The following is an 18,443-nucleotide window of genomic DNA, read 5'->3' on the forward strand; positions in this document are numbered from 1 at the left end:
TACTAGAGCTGTGGCTTCCACCTGGGCCTTTAAAAATGAGGCCTCTGTTGAACAGATTTGCAAGGCTGCGACTTGGTCTTCGATTCACACCTTTTCAAAATTTTACAAATTTGACACTTTTGCTTCTTCGGAGGCTGTTTTTGGGAGAAAGGTTCTACAGGCAGTGGTTCCTTCCGTTTAAGTTCCTGCCTTGTCCCTCCCATCATCCGTGTACTTTAGCTTTGGTATTGGTATCCCACAAGTAATGGATGATCCGTGGACTGGATACACTTAACAAGAGAAAACATAATTTATGCTTACCTGATAAATTTATTTCTCTTCTAGTGTATCCAGTCCACGGCCCGCCCTGTCCTTTTAAGGCAGGTCTAAATTTTAATTCAACTACAGTCACCACTGCACCCTATGGTTTCTCCTTTCTCGTCTTGTTTCAGTCGAATGACTGGATATGGCAGTGAGGGGAGGAGCTATATAGCAGCTCTGCTGTGGGTGATCCTCTTGCAACTTGCTGTTGGGAAGGAGAATATCCCACAAGTAATGGATGATCTGTGGACTGGATACACTACAAGAGAAATAAATTTATCAGGTAAGCATAAATTATGTTTTTTCTCATATGAATTCATAGGGTGCCAATAATTGTGCCATACATATATTTAACATTTTTTTTGTTTTGTTTTTGGATAAACCTTTGTTGTGTTTGTAATGGTTTGATATCTATGACAGCAGAGTATTTTTGTGTATTTTTTTTTAACAAAAGATTGAAAAGGTTAAACAATAAAGACACTCTTTCACAGCATTCTTTCCTCATATTTATCAAGGGTGTAAATATTAGTGGGAGGCACTGTAGTGTCAACAGATTCCGCAGTGCTAATATATAGTGTATAGTTACAAGTTAAGCATTTCAATTATTTTAAATTGTTATAAAACAGCAAAGCATAGTACAACTGTTTTTTTTTTTTTTTTTTTCTTAATTAAAGCCATAGGTCAAATACGTTTTGAGGTTTAAATATAATTAGTTCTTTCAATATATCCCGTTTAAAAAGGATTTCTAAAACTACTTAACTTTTTTCTTTTCTCAAAATTTCCTGGTAATTGATAGATACATTGTTACCTGGAGTATTATATAACTACATTTTTATTTTTAATTCTAATGGTAGTGAGAGTCCACAAAATTCATTCTAACATATGGAAGTTGCATCACCTGGCCACCAGGAGGAGGCAAATTCTCTCCAACCAGAGCACTTAACTAAGCTTCTGATAAGTGCACAAGTACCTCAGCGCCAAGGTCAGCAGCAGGCGAGGGTAAGACTCTCTAACCGGAGCATTTCAAGCGGTGCGACATTAATAAAATTAATCAGAGGGGTCTTATGTTATAGTTCCTAGAGGGCTTTTATAAGGGGTTAGTCAAACTTCTATGGTAGTTGACATAACTGGGGTGAGATGGATCAACTGGGAACTGGTGAGCATTCTGATTGAGAGACATTTGAGATGATTATAGATCAAAATAAATGTTTGTTGTGCAAATTGAACATGGTGTGTCCACCTGCTCAACTCTACAGTCACTGTTTAATGTCTGTTCTGCAGTCTCACACTGTTTCTCCTAACATTCAAAATTCTGTAGCCTCCCTTGGCTCATTTCCTCTGCTTTAGACGGCAAGCCCTAATAACCTGGATATTAAAGTATGCCCATCTGATTCTCCCCATACTTTCAAAAAGTAAACCCTAATTTGAAAAACAGTCCTCTGAGCATGCCTTTCTCTTTACCTCAGGGTGGTATAACCTTATTGCCTCAAGATTTCATTTTTTTTTTTTTTTTTTTCAAATAATTTTTATTGAAGTCATAAAAAGATACAGAATATGGGGTAAGCCCCAAAACATTTATACATCAATATATACGCAGTATAGTTAGCGACATAACACATTCACAGAGAAGTGTAAAATGAACAGTAATGGTCCCTTCCCAGTTATGTAAGAAAACGATTAAGATATCCAATCAACTCAGATTAGGGCTAGGGAGGGGATAGCTCTATATTTTTATGGGGCAGGGGGGAAACAGCGGGCAAAAGCCACTCAAAATAGAGATGGGGGGATGGGGGGGGCGGAGCCAATTAGTATGTCGGGGTTGTAAGCAGAGGTTGTTCAGGGTATAGTAATTTATATGTATAGTTGGGTTGCTATCAATAAAATAGATCAGGGTAGATCTCAAGAGGGTTATGTGGGAGGGGGGGTGTATTAGTATGTATGGGATATAAGGGGTTTCTGGGTGAGCTCCTCTCCTGGGGTAATGTCAGCTATAGACGATGCGGGAAAAAGGAGAAGGGGTATGACCCGCAGACAACCAGTACCGGCGGGATAGGAAGGAGAGGACTCGACAGTAACAGGGTGTGGGCAGTGTAGGCAGTACCCATGATGTATAGAAAAGAAACATTCATAGCCTCATATCCAGTAACCCTCCATATTGTTACAGCTAGGGATAGAGAAAGTTAGCATGTGTAATATCAGCGTATTGCAGAAATATTGGCGAATTGTATGTCCTATCAAGATCAAATTACGCATCTCGCCAAAGTGTAAGTAGGGCCGAAGCTGTCATGTTATAGACTTCTGACAAAGGGTATAATGTACCAATAGTACATGGAGATTTGAAGTGGGCTTAAAGCTCTAGGGGTTAGGCAGGTAGGGGGAGCTAAAGTGTCCTCTATAGATACCCTCTGCTATAATACCTAAGGAACATCGCCTTATTAAAAACTATTAGATTCAGTAAGTATGCATATGAAGGCCTATATAGAGGATTATATAAAGAAGAGGCTTACAATGGTAGCGTTATCTATTATAACATTTTGAGGAGCCATTTACTAAGATCTAGGAGAGTATGAAAAATGGTATGTAGTGAATTCTTCCCCTCCTGTATAGAGGATAAAGAGAATATCTCTATAAACTTTTAATGTGGAAACAACAAGCGGGTTAAGCTGCAACATGTCAACCAAGGATCAGAAAACATTTTCATCAAAATATATACAAGTGGGGAATGCCAGTTAAAGTTTCAAACATACAGTAGTCATACTACTGGCCTCCCATGTTAGTGAGGGATATATGATGTTTAGAAATAGAGTAAATAAATACAAGTGGCATATACCCTATACTCTTAATAGAAATTTACACAAAAGAATACAGAAATATACCGGAATATAGCAATATAAGTTATTAAACATACAGTGGAAATATGCTTAGAAAACCAGATAATGGATCTGATCTCCGGGTCATTATAGGTAAAGCTATAAGTTATATGAGCATACAAGTAGATCAAACCAATAAAACTCTATGTAACATTAATGTTAAAGCAAAGTCCCACATGGCTATAAGAGCATAAATGAGAGCCTAAGGTTGTAAGCAAGGTGAAGGAAAATCCAAGGTAGCCTAAAGAGTTATCACCCGCTCCCTGTGGAATTCTCTGTTGCATTACCCGACTCCGACGGCATTCCTAAGTCCCAGGGGAGGTTGAGCTTTGTACCTCCGTTGTGTTGCAGTTGCCGCTAGAAGAGTTGCGAGTCCCCCTGTCTCCATAACCAGGCCACGGCCTGGTCTAAAGAATCCAAGAGTGCTGCTTGATACACCTTCGATGAAGGACTGGATACCAGTACTTGATTCGCTTACACTATAATTCTGTGCTGCCCTCGCATGTATCTGAAGTCTTCCTCTGAAGTTGCTGGTGCTCAAAAGACTGGCTGCTTCTCCGGGTGTGGGACTGGATTGTGCGTACCCTCTTAGGTTGGTCCCGCGTAGCAGAGCAGTGACCTGAGACTGAGCTGGAATATCGTAAATGACCAGCATCGGTATAGGCAGCATGTCATCCTGTGTGGTAAGGAGTTCACTGCGCACCATCGCATCTGCTTCAATGTCTGCCGGCTTCGTCAGTTCAGGGATAAGGTCTAGCTCTCGCCTAGGCGTGTAATATCTTGAGGGTGAAGCAAGCCTGCTAGAGGGTATGTCTGTCACTTCCTGGAGCCCGAGCATGGCCGTAGCACGAGACCTGCTATGTTTAACAGAGTCAGTGTCTGCTGCTAGACGTTCCGGTGGTGGCGTGAAGACAGAGAGTAGAAGCATTAAATCCTCCTTCATGGTCGAAAAGTTCCTCTTTAGGAGATGTTGAGTGCGGTGTTCCCATGCGTCTAAGGCCTCTATAACCGCCATGTTGTTAGTAGTAGGTAGCGCCTGGGGAGTCCGCATGGCGTAGCTTAAGGAGATAGATAAGTCCCACATTCACCAATTAACTCCTCTTTAGGTTCGTTATGTGCCTAATAAAGGGCATTTATTTTCTAAGATAGCCAAGAAAAGATTTAGGTCCCTTATGAATAAATTAAATCGTGTAATTAAATCTGAAATTGAGGAGCTTCATAAGGACACGACTGGCTGCCTCTGTAGCTGGCTCCGCCCCCCAAGATTTCATTTTTCAACTGCAATCTGCATTATCAGCGGCTTTGTGAGCTTTGCCACCCACAGGGAAACACAAGAGGAAGATTCTGCATTGTTCCTCTGAATCTAAGGCCAGTTATTCTGCTGATGGGGTTTCTGCCAGAACATTGCAACATTCTGATGATGACAAATGCTTGTTTAGTACGGCGGGTGAATCAGAGGACAAAAATCCTCTGATTCTCATAGAGAGTCAGACAAGGAGGATAAGGATATTACCTTTCTTTGAGTAATTAGTAATGTGTATGAAGGTAGTGGGTCTTATGGTAGCAGCATCCAATGCAATTCCGTTTGCTCTCTTTCATTTGCGAGCTCTACAATTGTGCATGCTAAGACAATGGAATGTAGACCACTTAGATCTGTCTCAAATGATTCAGCTAGACCCTTACACCAGGGACTCACTCTCATGGTGGCTGTCTCCATAAACCTTTAAATCGAGGAATGAGTTTCCTCAGTCCATCCGGGGAAATAATAACTAGAGATGCTAGTCTATCCAATTTGGAATAAACAATCTGGAGCTCAGACCCATCTTCTATACTCTACTAGATTGGCCTCAGTTGAGTTCCATCCGTTCTATTCAATTTCACTCCGACAATGTCACAACAGTGACATATGTCAACCTTTAAGGGGGGACCCACAGCTCACTAGCAATGAGGGAAGCGTCTCACATTCTTTCTTGGGCAGAGAGGCATTAGTGTCTTCTTTCAGCGATTCACATCCCGGGAGTGGAGAACTAGAAGCAGACTATCTAAGTCGGCAGACTCTTCACTCAGGGGAATGGTCCCTCAATACGGAAGTATTCAATCAAATTCTCCTGCAGTGGGGAACTCCAGAGAGAGATCTCATGACATCGTGTTTTAATTTCAAGCTTCCAAGGTACAGCAGAGGTAGTGGACACCTCAGCAGTTCCATGGCCTTATCGCCTGTTCTTCCTGTTTCCACCGATAGTTCTTCCTCGAGTCGTTGCGATAATCGAGCAGGTGTCTGTGATCCTAATAGCTCCTGCGTGGCCTCACAGGACTTGGTATGCTCCTCAAAGTATTCTTCAGAGAGAGGACCTTCTGTCTCATGGTCTTTTCTTTTATCAAAATCTAGATTCTGCGGATGACCGTGTGGAAATTGAACGTCTGATCTTAGCGCTTAGAGGTTTCTCTGAGGCAGTGATCGATACTCTGGTTCAGGCGTGCAAGCCTGTCACCAGACGTATTTAGTATATGTTGTGGAAGGTGTATCTTGATGTGCTGAACGTGGATTTGCTTGGCACACATTAAGAATTCCACATATCCTACAATTTCTTAAGGAAAGACTTTAAAGGGGCCTGCCTTCTATTTCAATTGAGAGTCACGTTTCGGCTCGTTCTGTTTTGTTTCAGAAAAAGTTGGCACAGTTGCCAGATGTTCAATAGTTTGTTCAGGCTTTTGTCAGAATCAGACCAGTTTTTAAGCCAATTGCTCCTCCTTGGAGTCTTAACCTTATTTTTAGAGTTCTGCAGCATGTCCTGTTTGAACCCATGCATGCTCTTGATATTAAGTTTCTTTCTTGGAAGGTTTTATTTATATTGGAAATCTCTTCACCTCATAGAGTTTCTAAGTTATCAGTACTTTAGTGCAGTCCTTCTTATTTGTTTTTTCATTAGGATATGGCTCGCTCAGGTTGTGTTGAAGGACAATATAAATCAGGAGATTATCGTTCCATCCTTGTATTCTAATCCTAAATCATCTAAGGAAAGATGTGGTTGCGGTTAGGACTTTAAAGTTTTACCTCTATGCTACCAAGGTCTTTACCCAATCATCAAGTTTGTCTGTTCTGTTCTTTGGCAAGACCAAGGGCCAGAAGGATTCTGCTTTTTCCTTATCCTCTTGGTTAAAAAATATTAGCCATATGGCTTATTTGGAGGAAGGTCATCAGCCTCCGGCACTTATTACTGCTCATTCCACGCAGTTCAATATCCACATCCTGCTCTTTTAGGAATGAGGTTTCGGTAGAACAGATCTGCTACCTGGCCTTCACTTCATATGTTCACAAGATTCTATCAGTTTGATGTGTTTGCCTCGGCGGAGACCTTCTTTGGTAGGAAAGTTCTTCAGGCAGTGGTGTTCATCCCACCCTTCTCATTTGTGAACTCCACAGCTAAGGTATTGATTCTCATATGTTAGAATGAATTTCATGAACTTTCACTACCATTTGAAAGAAAAAAAAATGTATGCTTACCTGATAAATTCTTTTATTTTTTTGTAATAGTCCACGAACCCTCTCTTTTTTTTTCTGCAGCAGCAGTCCTAGTTGTACCTCTTCACCCCTGTTATCTCATTTGCTTTCCCTAATCTCGTATATGAACTACTGGGGGAGGGAAGTGGAAGTTGGAGGGATAGTTAAGTGCTCTGGTTGGGCTGTCTTTGCCTCCTCCTTGTGGCCAGGTGATGTAATTTCCATATGTTAGAATGGATTTCGCGGACTCTCACTACCAAGAAGAAAATAATTTATCAGGTAAGCATACATTTTTTTTTATTATTTAATTATTATTTTTAGATATTTTTACTATTTCTTAGAATTTTTCAAATAGCATTTACTTTTCCTTTAGGTTTACGTAGCTCATACGCAAGTCAGCATAGTCAAATTGGCCAAGACCTGCGTTCAGCAGTCTCTCCAGACCTGCAAATCACTCCAATATATGAAGGTAGAACATATTATAGTCCAGTCTATCGCAACCCAAGCCATGGAACCATTGAATTGCGGCAAGGATCACAGACTGCAATATATCGCACTGGCTCAGGTAGGTGTGTTAGCATCCTTCATAGTTTTTAATATTCATCTTCCTTGTTTCCCACGTTTATCTGTCTCCTTGTTTAAAGAGATATGAAACTCAAAATGATTCTTTTGTGACTCAGAGCATACAGTTTTAAAATTACTTCTGTTATCAAATTTGCTTCATTCCCATGGTTTTCTTTGTTGAAGAGATACCTAGGTAAGCTTCTAAAGCACTTCATGGCAGGAAATAGTGCTCCAGACACGTGCACGCTCCTGAGTTTCTGTCCCTGCTTTTAAACAAAAGATACCAAGAGAATGAATACAATTTGATAATAGAAGTAAATTAGAAATATGTATAAAATGGAATGCTCTGTCTGAATCATGAAACAAAAATTTGAATTTTAATTTCCCTTTAAACATTCAAAAAAATTATGTAAAATATTAATTATGCTGACTAGACTGGCAAAAAAGGTTTTACCTTTCTGCATTTTCCAATGACCCCTTTGCGTTTAATAAGAACACATACCATTAATAGTTCAAGTAATTTTTGAGAGCTGCAAGTCTAAATGCAAATTGAAAAGCATTAGGACACAAATGAGTGACATTTTTAATTTATCAAGCAGACAAATATTGCATTTGAATTAATGTGGAAGCTAATTAATGAGCACTTTGTGAGTTTATTCGGATACTGTAAAACAACCTCTGTGTTTGCAGTGCCTGACACTGATAGAAAGAACTGGAGTAGCATGATGAATGTGCAGTGTACATGAGATGTGAAGATGTTGCCCTACTCAAACGTCATTTGTACTGGACCTTTTGTATCAAACAATTACCACTAGACCAGTAAATCAACCAGCACTGATTAAATGAGAGCTTGTGTTAAATGGTTTAAGCTAATGGTGTGATGGACATGAAAGTAATTCAATGCCGACAAATTGTTCTGCTATAGATGCTACTGTTAAAGGAAAATACTGCAATACAGACCATAAACAATTATGTGCAGAGCTGCTGTATAAAGCTTTGTTTGCAACATTACATTATTATGCCGTTTGTAAAGCATAAGAAATAAACATTTGTCTTTGTGCGCGGTTAATATGGATCAGCTGGATTCTCAAAAAATGGTTTTCAATGAGTACTTCACTAATATTTTAAGTGCTTGTAAAATTTTGCTAATCATAAGATGTGGTCACATAATACCATATTGTAGTTCCGTATTACCAGTTGTTTTGTTTAGGTTTTGACTGGAAACTGCATACTCTCAGCCCCAGGAGCAGGTTTTTTCTTTTACAAAGATATGATGAGTCCACGGATTTCATCCTTACTTGTGGGATATTAACCTCCTGCTAACAGGAAGGGGCAAAGAGCACCACAGCAGAGCTGTATATATATAGCCCCTCCCCTTCCCCTCCATCCCCAGTCATTCTCTTTGCCTGTGTTATACTAGGAAGACATGGTAAAGTGAGGTGTTAGTTTTAGTTTCTTCAATCAAGAAGTTTTTTATTTTAAGTGGTACCGGTGCGTACTATTTTCCTCAGGGGGATATGGAAGAAGATTTCTGCCCTGAGGTTTGATGATCTTAGTATTTGTAACTAAGATCCACGCTGGTTCCCACAAGACTTCTGAAGGTAACCATGAGACATCTTCAGTGTGGAGACCGGTTTCATGCTACAAGCAGCATTAAGGTATGTGCAGTCTTTTTTTCTGAAGAGACTTGGTGTATCAGAACTGGCTGGCATTTTTTCCCTGTATGGGAATGGGGTAAGCAGTAAAACCTATTTTAATAAGAGGGGTGTTACAGGAGTCCCTATTTTATATTTATCATTAGTTGATATTTGGGCATTATGTGACATGGGAGACAATATAAAAAACGATGTTTTATCTTTTTTATTTTTGGCACTTAATACTTATTGGTTTTATGCTTGAGGGTTATATTGTGTGTGTATTTTTACTTTAGTGCAAAACTGCATTTCCATGCGGTGTTGTTTGGGCCTACTCCAACTTTTGACCTTAAAGTGATGGTAAACTCCATTTTATGTAAATAGTTAATTAACATCAATTAATTTAATCAATGTGACACACCAAATATCATCTAATCAAGTATATTTGTAATTACTTACAATCCTTTTATTAGTATGACATTCTTATGCGATCCATCTCCAGCCCCCTGTGATGTCATGTTCTTTGCTTGTTTTTTTGTCCAATCAGTAAGCCTGTCGTTAGACAGGCTTACTTCTAAGGAACCCGCTATACGCCTGCGCAATATAGCATTCTTCTTACAATATGCTCCTCCAATCAGGAACGTTTAAATTCTGTGACTATTTGCGCGTTCATGTTTTTGCACTGATAAGTAATAGACTTACTTATTTATAACTATTTTAATAGAAATTGCTCGTTTTCTAAGGGACTGATCGCTCGCTCACTCGTTCTCATCACTGTTTTGCTTCATATGGCACTAAGTAACCATTGAATCTCATGACTCAGTGTTTACCTGGTACACATCATTTAAACCACTGCGCATGCGGTAATAATATCCATGTCGGGAGCGTGCAATTGCTCTGACGTGCAGAGCGGGTGGGACCGCAATAGACTCACATAGATTTTATGTAAGGAATCAGAGGGGCGGAGCTAAGCAGCGCTAAAACGGATTGGGAATATGTGTTAATTATACTAAAATCAAGTATAAACAATTTTTAATTTTAATGCGGTTTGATTACTGTTATATTAAAGATTATAAATCTGGTATTTACCCACAAGGGAGTTTACCATCACTTTAAGGGGGGAGCCTATTTTGGCACAATTTCTTCAGGCTTAGCAGCAGCAAACAGTAACTCAGTGGCTTCTGGACTGTGTAGCTGGTCTGAAGGGTTGGAAACTTGATTCGAGTACCCTGGGGGCAGGTAGGCGCCACAGCAGAGCTGTGGCAAGGTGCAGAGTGTATTTTTATCTATCTTTTGACTACATGTTGATATAAGTACTTCTAAAGCCTTATTTCTGCCCTTGCTTCTGGATGCAGTAATTTTTGGATTAACCAACGATATTAAGTTAAATTTGGGAATAATTTAACGTTTTTGTGCATTTTTGAAAAATTGTTCACTTTTTCTTTTCTTAAAGGCACAGTACACGTTTTTTCTAATGTTTATTTTATGCTATAAATAAGTGTTTAAACGACTTTTGTGGTATTACTAGTCTGTTCAACATGTCTGACATTGAGGTTTCTCATTGTTCTATGTGTTTAGAAGCTATTGTGCAACCCCCTCTTACATTGTGTAACTTTTGTACTGAAAGGGCTTTACAATGTAAAAAGCATATTTTAAATAAAATAATTGTGCCTAGGGATGATTCTCAGTCTGAAGTGAATCAGGATATGCCATCCAATTCTCCCCAAGTGTCACAACCTTTTATGCCCACACAAGCGACGCCTAGTACTTCTAGTGCGTCTAATTCCTTTACTCTGCAGGAGACAGCTGCAGTTATGTTAACTACCTTTACAGAGGTATTGTCTAAATTACCAGTGTTGCAGGGTGAACGCAGTAGGTCAAGTATTAATGTAAATACTGAATCCTCTGATGCTTTATTAGCTATTTCCGATGTTCCCTCACAGTGCTCTGAGTTGGGGATTAGGGAATTACTGTCTGAGGGTGAAATTTCTGATTCAGGGAATGTTTTGCCTCAGACAGATTCGGATGCTATGTCATTTAAATTTAAGCTTGATCACCTCCGCCTGTTGCTTAGGGAGGTTTTAGCGACTCTGGATGATTGTGATCCTATTGTGATTCCTCCAGAGAAATTGTGTAAAATGGATAAATATTTGGAAGTTCCTACATACACTGATGTTTTTCCGTTTCCTAAGAGAATTTCGAAAATTGTTAGTAAGGAATGGGATATACCAGATATACCATTTTTTTTCCCTCTCCTAATTTTAAGAAGATGTTTCCTATATCAGATACCATTCGGGACTCATGGCAAGCGGTCCCTAAGGTAGAGGGAGCTATATCTTCCCTAGCTAAGCGTACTTCTATACCCATTGAGGATAGTTGTGCTTTCAAGGATCCTATGGATAAGAAATTAGGGGGTCTACTAAAGAAATTATTTGTTAATCAGGGATTTCTTTTACAACCTACGGCTTGCATTGTTCCAGTAACTACTGCAGCAGCTTTTTGGTTTGAGGCTCTAGAAGAGTCTCTTAAGGTTGAGACTCCATTAGATGACATTCTAGATAGAATTAAAGCTCTTAAGCTAGCTAATTCTTTTATTACTGATGCCGCTTTTCAAATTGCTAAATTAGCGGCAAAAAATGTAGGATTTGCTATTTTAGCACGTAGAGCATTGTGGCTCAAATCTTGGTCTGCTGATGTGTCATCAAAACATAAGCTTTTAGATATTCCCTTTAAAGGTAAGACCCTTTTTGGGCCAGAATTGAAGGAGATCATTTCTGATATTACAGGAGGTAAGGGACATGCCCTACCTCAGGATAGGTCGGTTAAAATGAGGGGTAAACAGAATATTTTTCGTTCCTTTCGGAACTTTAAAGGAGGACCCCCCGCTTCTTCTTCATCCACAAAGCAGCATGAAGGGGTGGCCCCTGATCCGGGCCCGGATCTAGTAGGGGGCAGACTTTCTTTCTTTGCTCAGGCTTGGGCAAGTGATGTTCAGGATACCTGGGCACTAGAAATAGTGACCCACGGTTATCAATTGGAATTCAAGGATTTCTCCCAAGAGGGAGATTTCATCTTTCAAAATTATCTGCAAACCAGATAAAGAGAGAAGCGTTCTTACGCTGTGTAAAAGAACTTTCTCTTGTAAGATGTATCGAGTCCATGAATTCATCCTTACTTGTGGGATATTCTCCTCCCATACAGGAAGTGGCAAAGAGAGCACCCACAGCAGAGCGGCCTATATAGCTCCACTCCCCAGTCATTCTCTTTGCCTACTCTAAGTAACTAGGAAGTGCAGAGCGAGTGTGGTGACAAAAATGTTAGTTTTTTATTTTCCAAGCTTGCTTGTTACATTGATAGCCTGATTAACATGTCTGATACCAAGGAAAATCCTTGTTCAATATGTTTGGAAGCCATTGTGGAACCCCCTCTTAGAATGTGTCCCAAATGTACTGATATGGCTATAAATTATAAAGAACATATATTAGCACTTAAAAATAGAGCAATAGATGATTCTCAGTCAGAAGTAAATGAGGGTTCGCCATCTAGTTCTCACCAAGTGTCACAACCAGTAACGCCCGCACAAGTGACGCCAAGTACCTCTAGTGCGTCACATTCATTTACTTTACAAGACATGGCCACAGTTATGAATACAACCCTCACTGAGGTTTTATCCAAACTGCCTGGTTTACAAGGAAAGCGGGACAGCTCTGGGTTAAGGAAAAATGCTGAGCCGTCTCACGCTTTAGTAGCCATTTCTGATATGCCCTCACAATGCTCTGAAGGGGCGAGGGATTTGTTACCTGAGGGAGAAATTTCTGATTCAGGAAAGACACTCCCTCAGACAGATTCTGATATGACGGCCTTTAAATTTAAGCTTGAACACCTCTGCTTATTGCTTAGGGAGGTATTAGCAACTCTAGATGATTGTGACCCTATAGTGGTCCCAGAGAAATTGTGTAAAATGGATAGATACTTAGAGGTTCCTGTTTACACTGATGTTTTTCCAGTCCCTAAGAGGATTGTGAATATTATTGCTAAGGAGTGGGATAGACCAGGTATTCCGTTCACTCCCCCTCCTGTTTTTAAGAAAATGTTTCCCATATCTGATACCATAAGGGACTAATGGCAGACAGTTCCTAAGGTGGAGGTTATGGCTTAAGTCCTGGTCTGCTGATGTGTCATCTAAATCAAAACTTTTGAACATTCCTTTCAAAGGTAAGACCCTATTCGGGCCTAAACTGAAGGAGATTATTTCAGACATCACTGGAGGGAAAGGTCATGCCCTCCCTCAGGATAGATCAAATAAGATGAGGGCCAAACAAATTAATTTTCATTCCTTTCGGAACTTTAAGAGTGGTCCCGCTTCAGCTTCCTCTGCTACAAAGCAAGAGGGGAATTTTGCCCAATCCAAGTCAGTCTGGAGACCTAACCAGGCTTGGAACAAGGGTAAACAGGCCAAGAAGCCTGCAGCTGCCTCTAAGACAGCATGAAGGGGTAGCCCCCGATCCGGGACCGGATCTAGTAGGGGGCAGACTCTCTCTCTTTGCTCAGGCTTGGGCGAGAGATGTTCAGGATCCCTGGGCTTTAGAAATTGTGTCCCAGGGATATCTTCTGGAATTCAAGGGCTCCCTTCCAAGGGGAGATTTCACATTTCTCGATTGTCTGTAAACCAGACAAAGATAGAGGCGTTCTTACGCTGTGTAGAAGACCTACATACCATGGGGGTGATTCGTCCACTCCCAAAGGAGGAACAGGGGCTAGGGTTTTATTCAAACCTGTTTGTGGTTCCCAAGAAAGAGGGAACTTTCAGACCAATCTTGGATCTCAAAATTCTAAACAAGTTCCTCAAAGTTCCATCATTCAAGATGGAGACTATTCGGACTATTCTACCTCTGATCCAATAGGGTCAATATATGACTACCATGGACTTAAAGGATGCGTATCTACACATCCCTATTCACAGAGATCATCATCAATTCCTCAGATTCACCTTTCTAAACAGGCATTACCAGTTTGTGGCCCTTCCTTTCGGGTTGGCCACGGCTCCCAGAATTTTCACAAAAGTGCTAGGGTCCCTTCTGGCGGTTCTACAACCACGGGCATAGCAGTGGCACCTTATCTAGACGACATCTTAATTCAGGCGTCGACTTTCCAGCTAGCCAAGTCTCACACAGACATCGTGTTGGCTTTTCTGACATCTCACGGGTGGAAGGTGAACATAAAAAAAGAGTTCTCTCTTCTCTCTTACAAGAGTTTCCTTCCTAGGGACTCTGATAGACTCGGTAGAAATGAAAATATTTCTGACGGAGGTCAGAAAGTTAAAACTCTTATCCACTTGCCGAGCTCTTCATTCCATTCCTCGGCCATCAGTGGCTCAGTGTATGGAGGTAATCGGACTCATGGTAGCGGCAATGGACATAGTTCCTTTTGCCCGTCTACATCTCAGACCACTGCAACTATGCATGCTCAAACAGTGGAATGGGGATTATGCAGACTTATCTCCTCAACTGCATCTGGACCAGGAGACCAGAGATTCTCTTCTCTGGTGGTTGTCTCAGGACCACCTGTCTCAGGGAATGTGCTTCCGCAGGCCAGAGTGGCTCATTGTAACGACAGATGCCAGCCTGCTAGGCTGGGGTGCAGTCTGGAACTCCCTGAAAGCACAGGGCTTTCTTAGAACTGAGAGCGATTTTCAATGCACTTCAGGCGTGGCCTCAGCTTGCTGCGGCCAAATTCATCAGGTTTCAGTCAGACAACATCACAACTGTAGCTTATATCATTCATCAGGGAGGAACAAGGAGTTCTCTAGCGATGATGGAGGTAACCAAAATAATCCAGTGGGCAGAGGATCACTCTTGCCATCTCTCAGCAATCCACATCCCAGGAGTAGTGAGTGAAGTAGTCAGACTCTTCAACCGGGGGAGTGGGAACTCCATCTGGAAGTATTCGCCCAGCTGATTCAGCTATGGGGCACACCAGAATTGGATCTGATGGCGTCTCGTCAGAATGCCAAACTTCCTCTTTACGGGTCCAGGTCCCGGGATCCCAAGGCGGTACTGATAGATGTTCTAGCAGTGCCTTGTTCCTTCAATCTGGCTTATGTATTTCCACCATTTCCTCTCCTCCCAAATCTGGTTGCCAGAATCAAGCAGGAGAGAGCTTCGGTATTTCTGATAGCTCCTGCGTGGCCATGCAGGACTTGGTATGCAGACCTAGTGGACATGTCCTCGGTTCCACCATGGACTCTGCCAATGAGGAGGGACCTTCTAATCCAAGGCCCATTCACGCATCCAAATCTAATTTCTCTGCGTCTGACTGCTTGGAGATTGAGCGCATGATTTTATCAAAGCGTGGTTTCTCTGAATCGGTAATTGATACCCTGATTCAGGCTAGAAAGCCTGTCACCAGGAAGATTTATCATAATATTTGGCGCAAATATCTTTATTGGTGTGAATCCAAAGTTTACCCGTGGAGTAAGATTAGGATTCCTAGAATATTGTCTTTTCTCCAAGAAGGTTTGGAGAAGGGATTATCTGCTAGTTCTCTTAAAGGTCAAATATCTGCTTTGTCTATTCTACTTCACAAACGCCTGGCAGATGTCCCAGACGTTAAAGCATTTAGTCAGGCTTTGGTCAGAATCAAGCCTGTATTTAAACCTGTTGCTCCGCCATGGAGCCTAAACTTAGTTCTTAAAGTTCTTCAAGGGGTTCCGTTTGAACCTATGCATTCCATAGATATTAAGCTTCTATCTTGGAAAGTTTTGTTTTTAGTAGCTATCTCTTCGGCTCAAAGAGTTTCTGAGCTATCTGCTTTACAATGTGATTCCCCTTACCTTGTTTTCCATGTAGATAAGGTGATTATACGTACCAAACCTGGGTTTCTTCCTAAGGTTGTTTCTAATAAGAATATCAATCAAGAGATTGTGGTTCCTTCTTTGTGTCCTAATCCTTCATCTAAGAAGGAACGTCTGTTAACAATCTTGATGTGGTTTGTGCTTTAAAATTCTACTTACAAGCAACTAAAGATTTCCGTCAAACATCTTCTTTGTTTGTTGTTTATTCTGGTAAATGGAGAGGTCAAAGGGCTACGGCTACGTCTCTTTCCTTTTGGCTGAAAAGCATAATCCGTTTGGCCTATGAGACTGCTGGACGACAGCCTCCTGAAAGGATTACTGCTCATTCTACTAGAGCTGTGGCTTCCACATGGGCTTTTAAAAATGAGGCTTCTGTTGAACAGATTTGTAAGGCGGCGACTTGGTCTTCACTTCATACTGTTTCAAAATTTTACAAATTTGATACTTTTGCTTCTTTGGAGGCTATTTTTGGGAGAAAGGGTCTACAAGCAGTGGTGCCTTCCGTTTAAGGTCCCTGTCTTGTCCCTCCCTTCATCCATGTCCTAAAGCTTTGGTATTGGTATCCCACAAGTAAGGATGAATCCGTGGACTCGATACATCTTACAAGAGAAAGCATAATTTATGCTTACCTGATAAATTTATTTCTCTTGTGATGTATCAACTCCACGGCCCACCCTGTTTTTTAAGACAGGCATATATATTTTTATTTTTAAACTTTAAGTCACCACTGCACCCTATGGTTTCTCCTTTTTCTTCCTAGCCTTCGATCGAATGACTGGGGGTTGGAGCTAAGGGGGAGCTATATAGGCAGCTCTGCTGTGGATGCTCTCTTTTCCACTTCCTGTAGGGGAGGAGAATATCCCACAAGACTCGATACATCACAAGAGAAATAAATTTATCAGGTAAGCATAAATTATGTTTTTTACTATGGAAGTAATCTGTCCTCTTCCAAAATTGAAACAGGGACAGGGGTTTTACTCAAACCTATTTGTGGTCCCAAAAAAAGAGGGAACGATCAGACCCATTTTTGACCTCAAGTGTCTAAACAAATTTCTAAGAGTTCCATCATTCAAGATGGAGACAAATCGAACGATTTTGCCAATGATTCAGGAGGGTCAATATATGACTACCGTGGATTTGAAGGATGCTTACCTTCATATTCCAATCCACAAAGATCATCATCGGTTTCTAAGGTTTGCCTTCTTGGACAAACATTATCAGTTCGTGGCTCTTCCTTTCGGGTTGGCCACAGCACCCAGAATCTTCACAAAGGTTCTAGGGTCTCTTTTGGCGGTATCAAACCGCAAAGGATAGCGGTGGCGCCTTATCTGGACGATATTCTGATTCAGTCGTTAACTGATAAAATCTCACACAGACACAGTGTTGTCTTTTCTGAGAACTCACGGCTGGAAGGTGAACATAGAGAAGAGTTCACTTGTTCCACAGACAAGGGTTCCTTTTCTGGGAACTCTGATAGACTCTGTAGCCATGAAAGTATTTCTGACAGAGGTCAGAAAATCAGATTTTGAATACTTGCCGAGCACTTCTGTCCATTCCTCGGCCATCAGTGGCTCAGTGTATGGAGGTAATCGGATTAATGGTAGCAGCAATGGACATCGTTCCATTTGCTCGCTTTCATCTCAGACCACTGCAACTGTGCATGCTCGGTCAGTGGAATGGGGATTGTGCGGATTTATCTCCAAAGATAATTCTGGATTAAGAGACAAGAAACTCTCTTCTTTGGTGGTTGTCGCCAGATCATCTGTCCCAGGGGATTTGTTTCCGCAGACCCTCGTGGGTGATAGTGACAACAGATGCCAGCCTTCTGGGCTGGGGTGCAGTTTGGAACTCCCTGAAGGCTTAGGGTGTTTGGGCTCAGGTGGAGTCTCTACTTCCAATCAATATTCTGGAACTGAGAGCAATATTCAATGCGCTTCAGGCGTGGCCTCAGTTGGCTTCGGCCAAATTATTCAGATTCCAGTCGGACAACATAACGACTGTGGCATATGTCAATCATCAGGGGGGAACAAGGAGTTCCTTATCGATGATAGAAGTATCCAAGATAATCAGTTGGGCAGAGGCCCACTCTTGTCATCTGTCAGCGATCTACATCCCAGGGGTAGAGGACTGGGAAGCAGATTTTCTAAGTCGACAGACTTTTCATCCGGGGCTGTGGGAACTTCACCCGGAGGTATTTGCCTCATTGATTCTCAGATGGGGCAGGCCGGAATTAGTTTTGATGGCATCTCGTCAGAATGCCAAGCTTCTAAGATACGGATCCCGGTCAAGGGATCCTCAGGCCGAACTGATAGATGCCTTGGCAGTACCTTGGTTTTTCAGCCTAGCTTATGTGTTTCCCCCGTTTCCTCTCCTCCCACGCGTGATTGCGCGAATCAAACAAGAGAGAGCTTCAGTGATCCTGATAGCGCCTGAGTGGCCACGCAGGACTTGGTATGCGGATCTAGTGGACATGTCCTCTCTGCCACCGTGGAAACTTCCGTTAAGACAGGACCTTTTCATGCAAGGTCCTTTCCAACATCCAAATCTAATTTCTCTGCAACTGACTGCGTGGAGATTGAACGCTTGATTTTATCGAAGCAAGGATTCTCTGGTTCAGTTATCAATACTTTGATACAGGCTAGAAAGCATGTCACTAGAAAAATCTATCATAAGATATGGCGTAAATATCTTTTTGGTGTGAATCCAAGGGTTACTCATGG

General features: G+C 41.4%; 1 protein-coding gene across 7 annotated transcripts in view; it reads left to right on the top strand.

Annotated features, from left to right (window-relative positions):
* PKP4 (plakophilin 4) overlaps nucleotides 1–18,443 on the top strand; it is a 784,378-nt gene that overhangs the window by 531,487 nt on the left and 234,448 nt on the right. For 6 of the 7 annotated variants that reach the window (XM_053698322.1, XM_053698321.1, XM_053698324.1 and 3 more), the window contains one exon: nucleotides 7,046–7,237. The exons of the other annotated variant lie outside the window; for it this stretch is intronic. In XM_053698322.1, coding sequence (XP_053554297.1) covers nucleotides 7,046–7,237 — 192 coding nt within the window. The remainder of the gene's footprint in view (nucleotides 1–7,045; nucleotides 7,238–18,443) is intronic. 7 annotated transcript variants of the gene reach the window in all.

Source organism: Bombina bombina, chromosome 1 (genome assembly GCF_027579735.1).
Source record: "Bombina bombina isolate aBomBom1 chromosome 1, aBomBom1.pri, whole genome shotgun sequence".
NCBI lineage: Eukaryota > Metazoa > Chordata > Amphibia > Anura > Bombinatoridae > Bombina > Bombina bombina.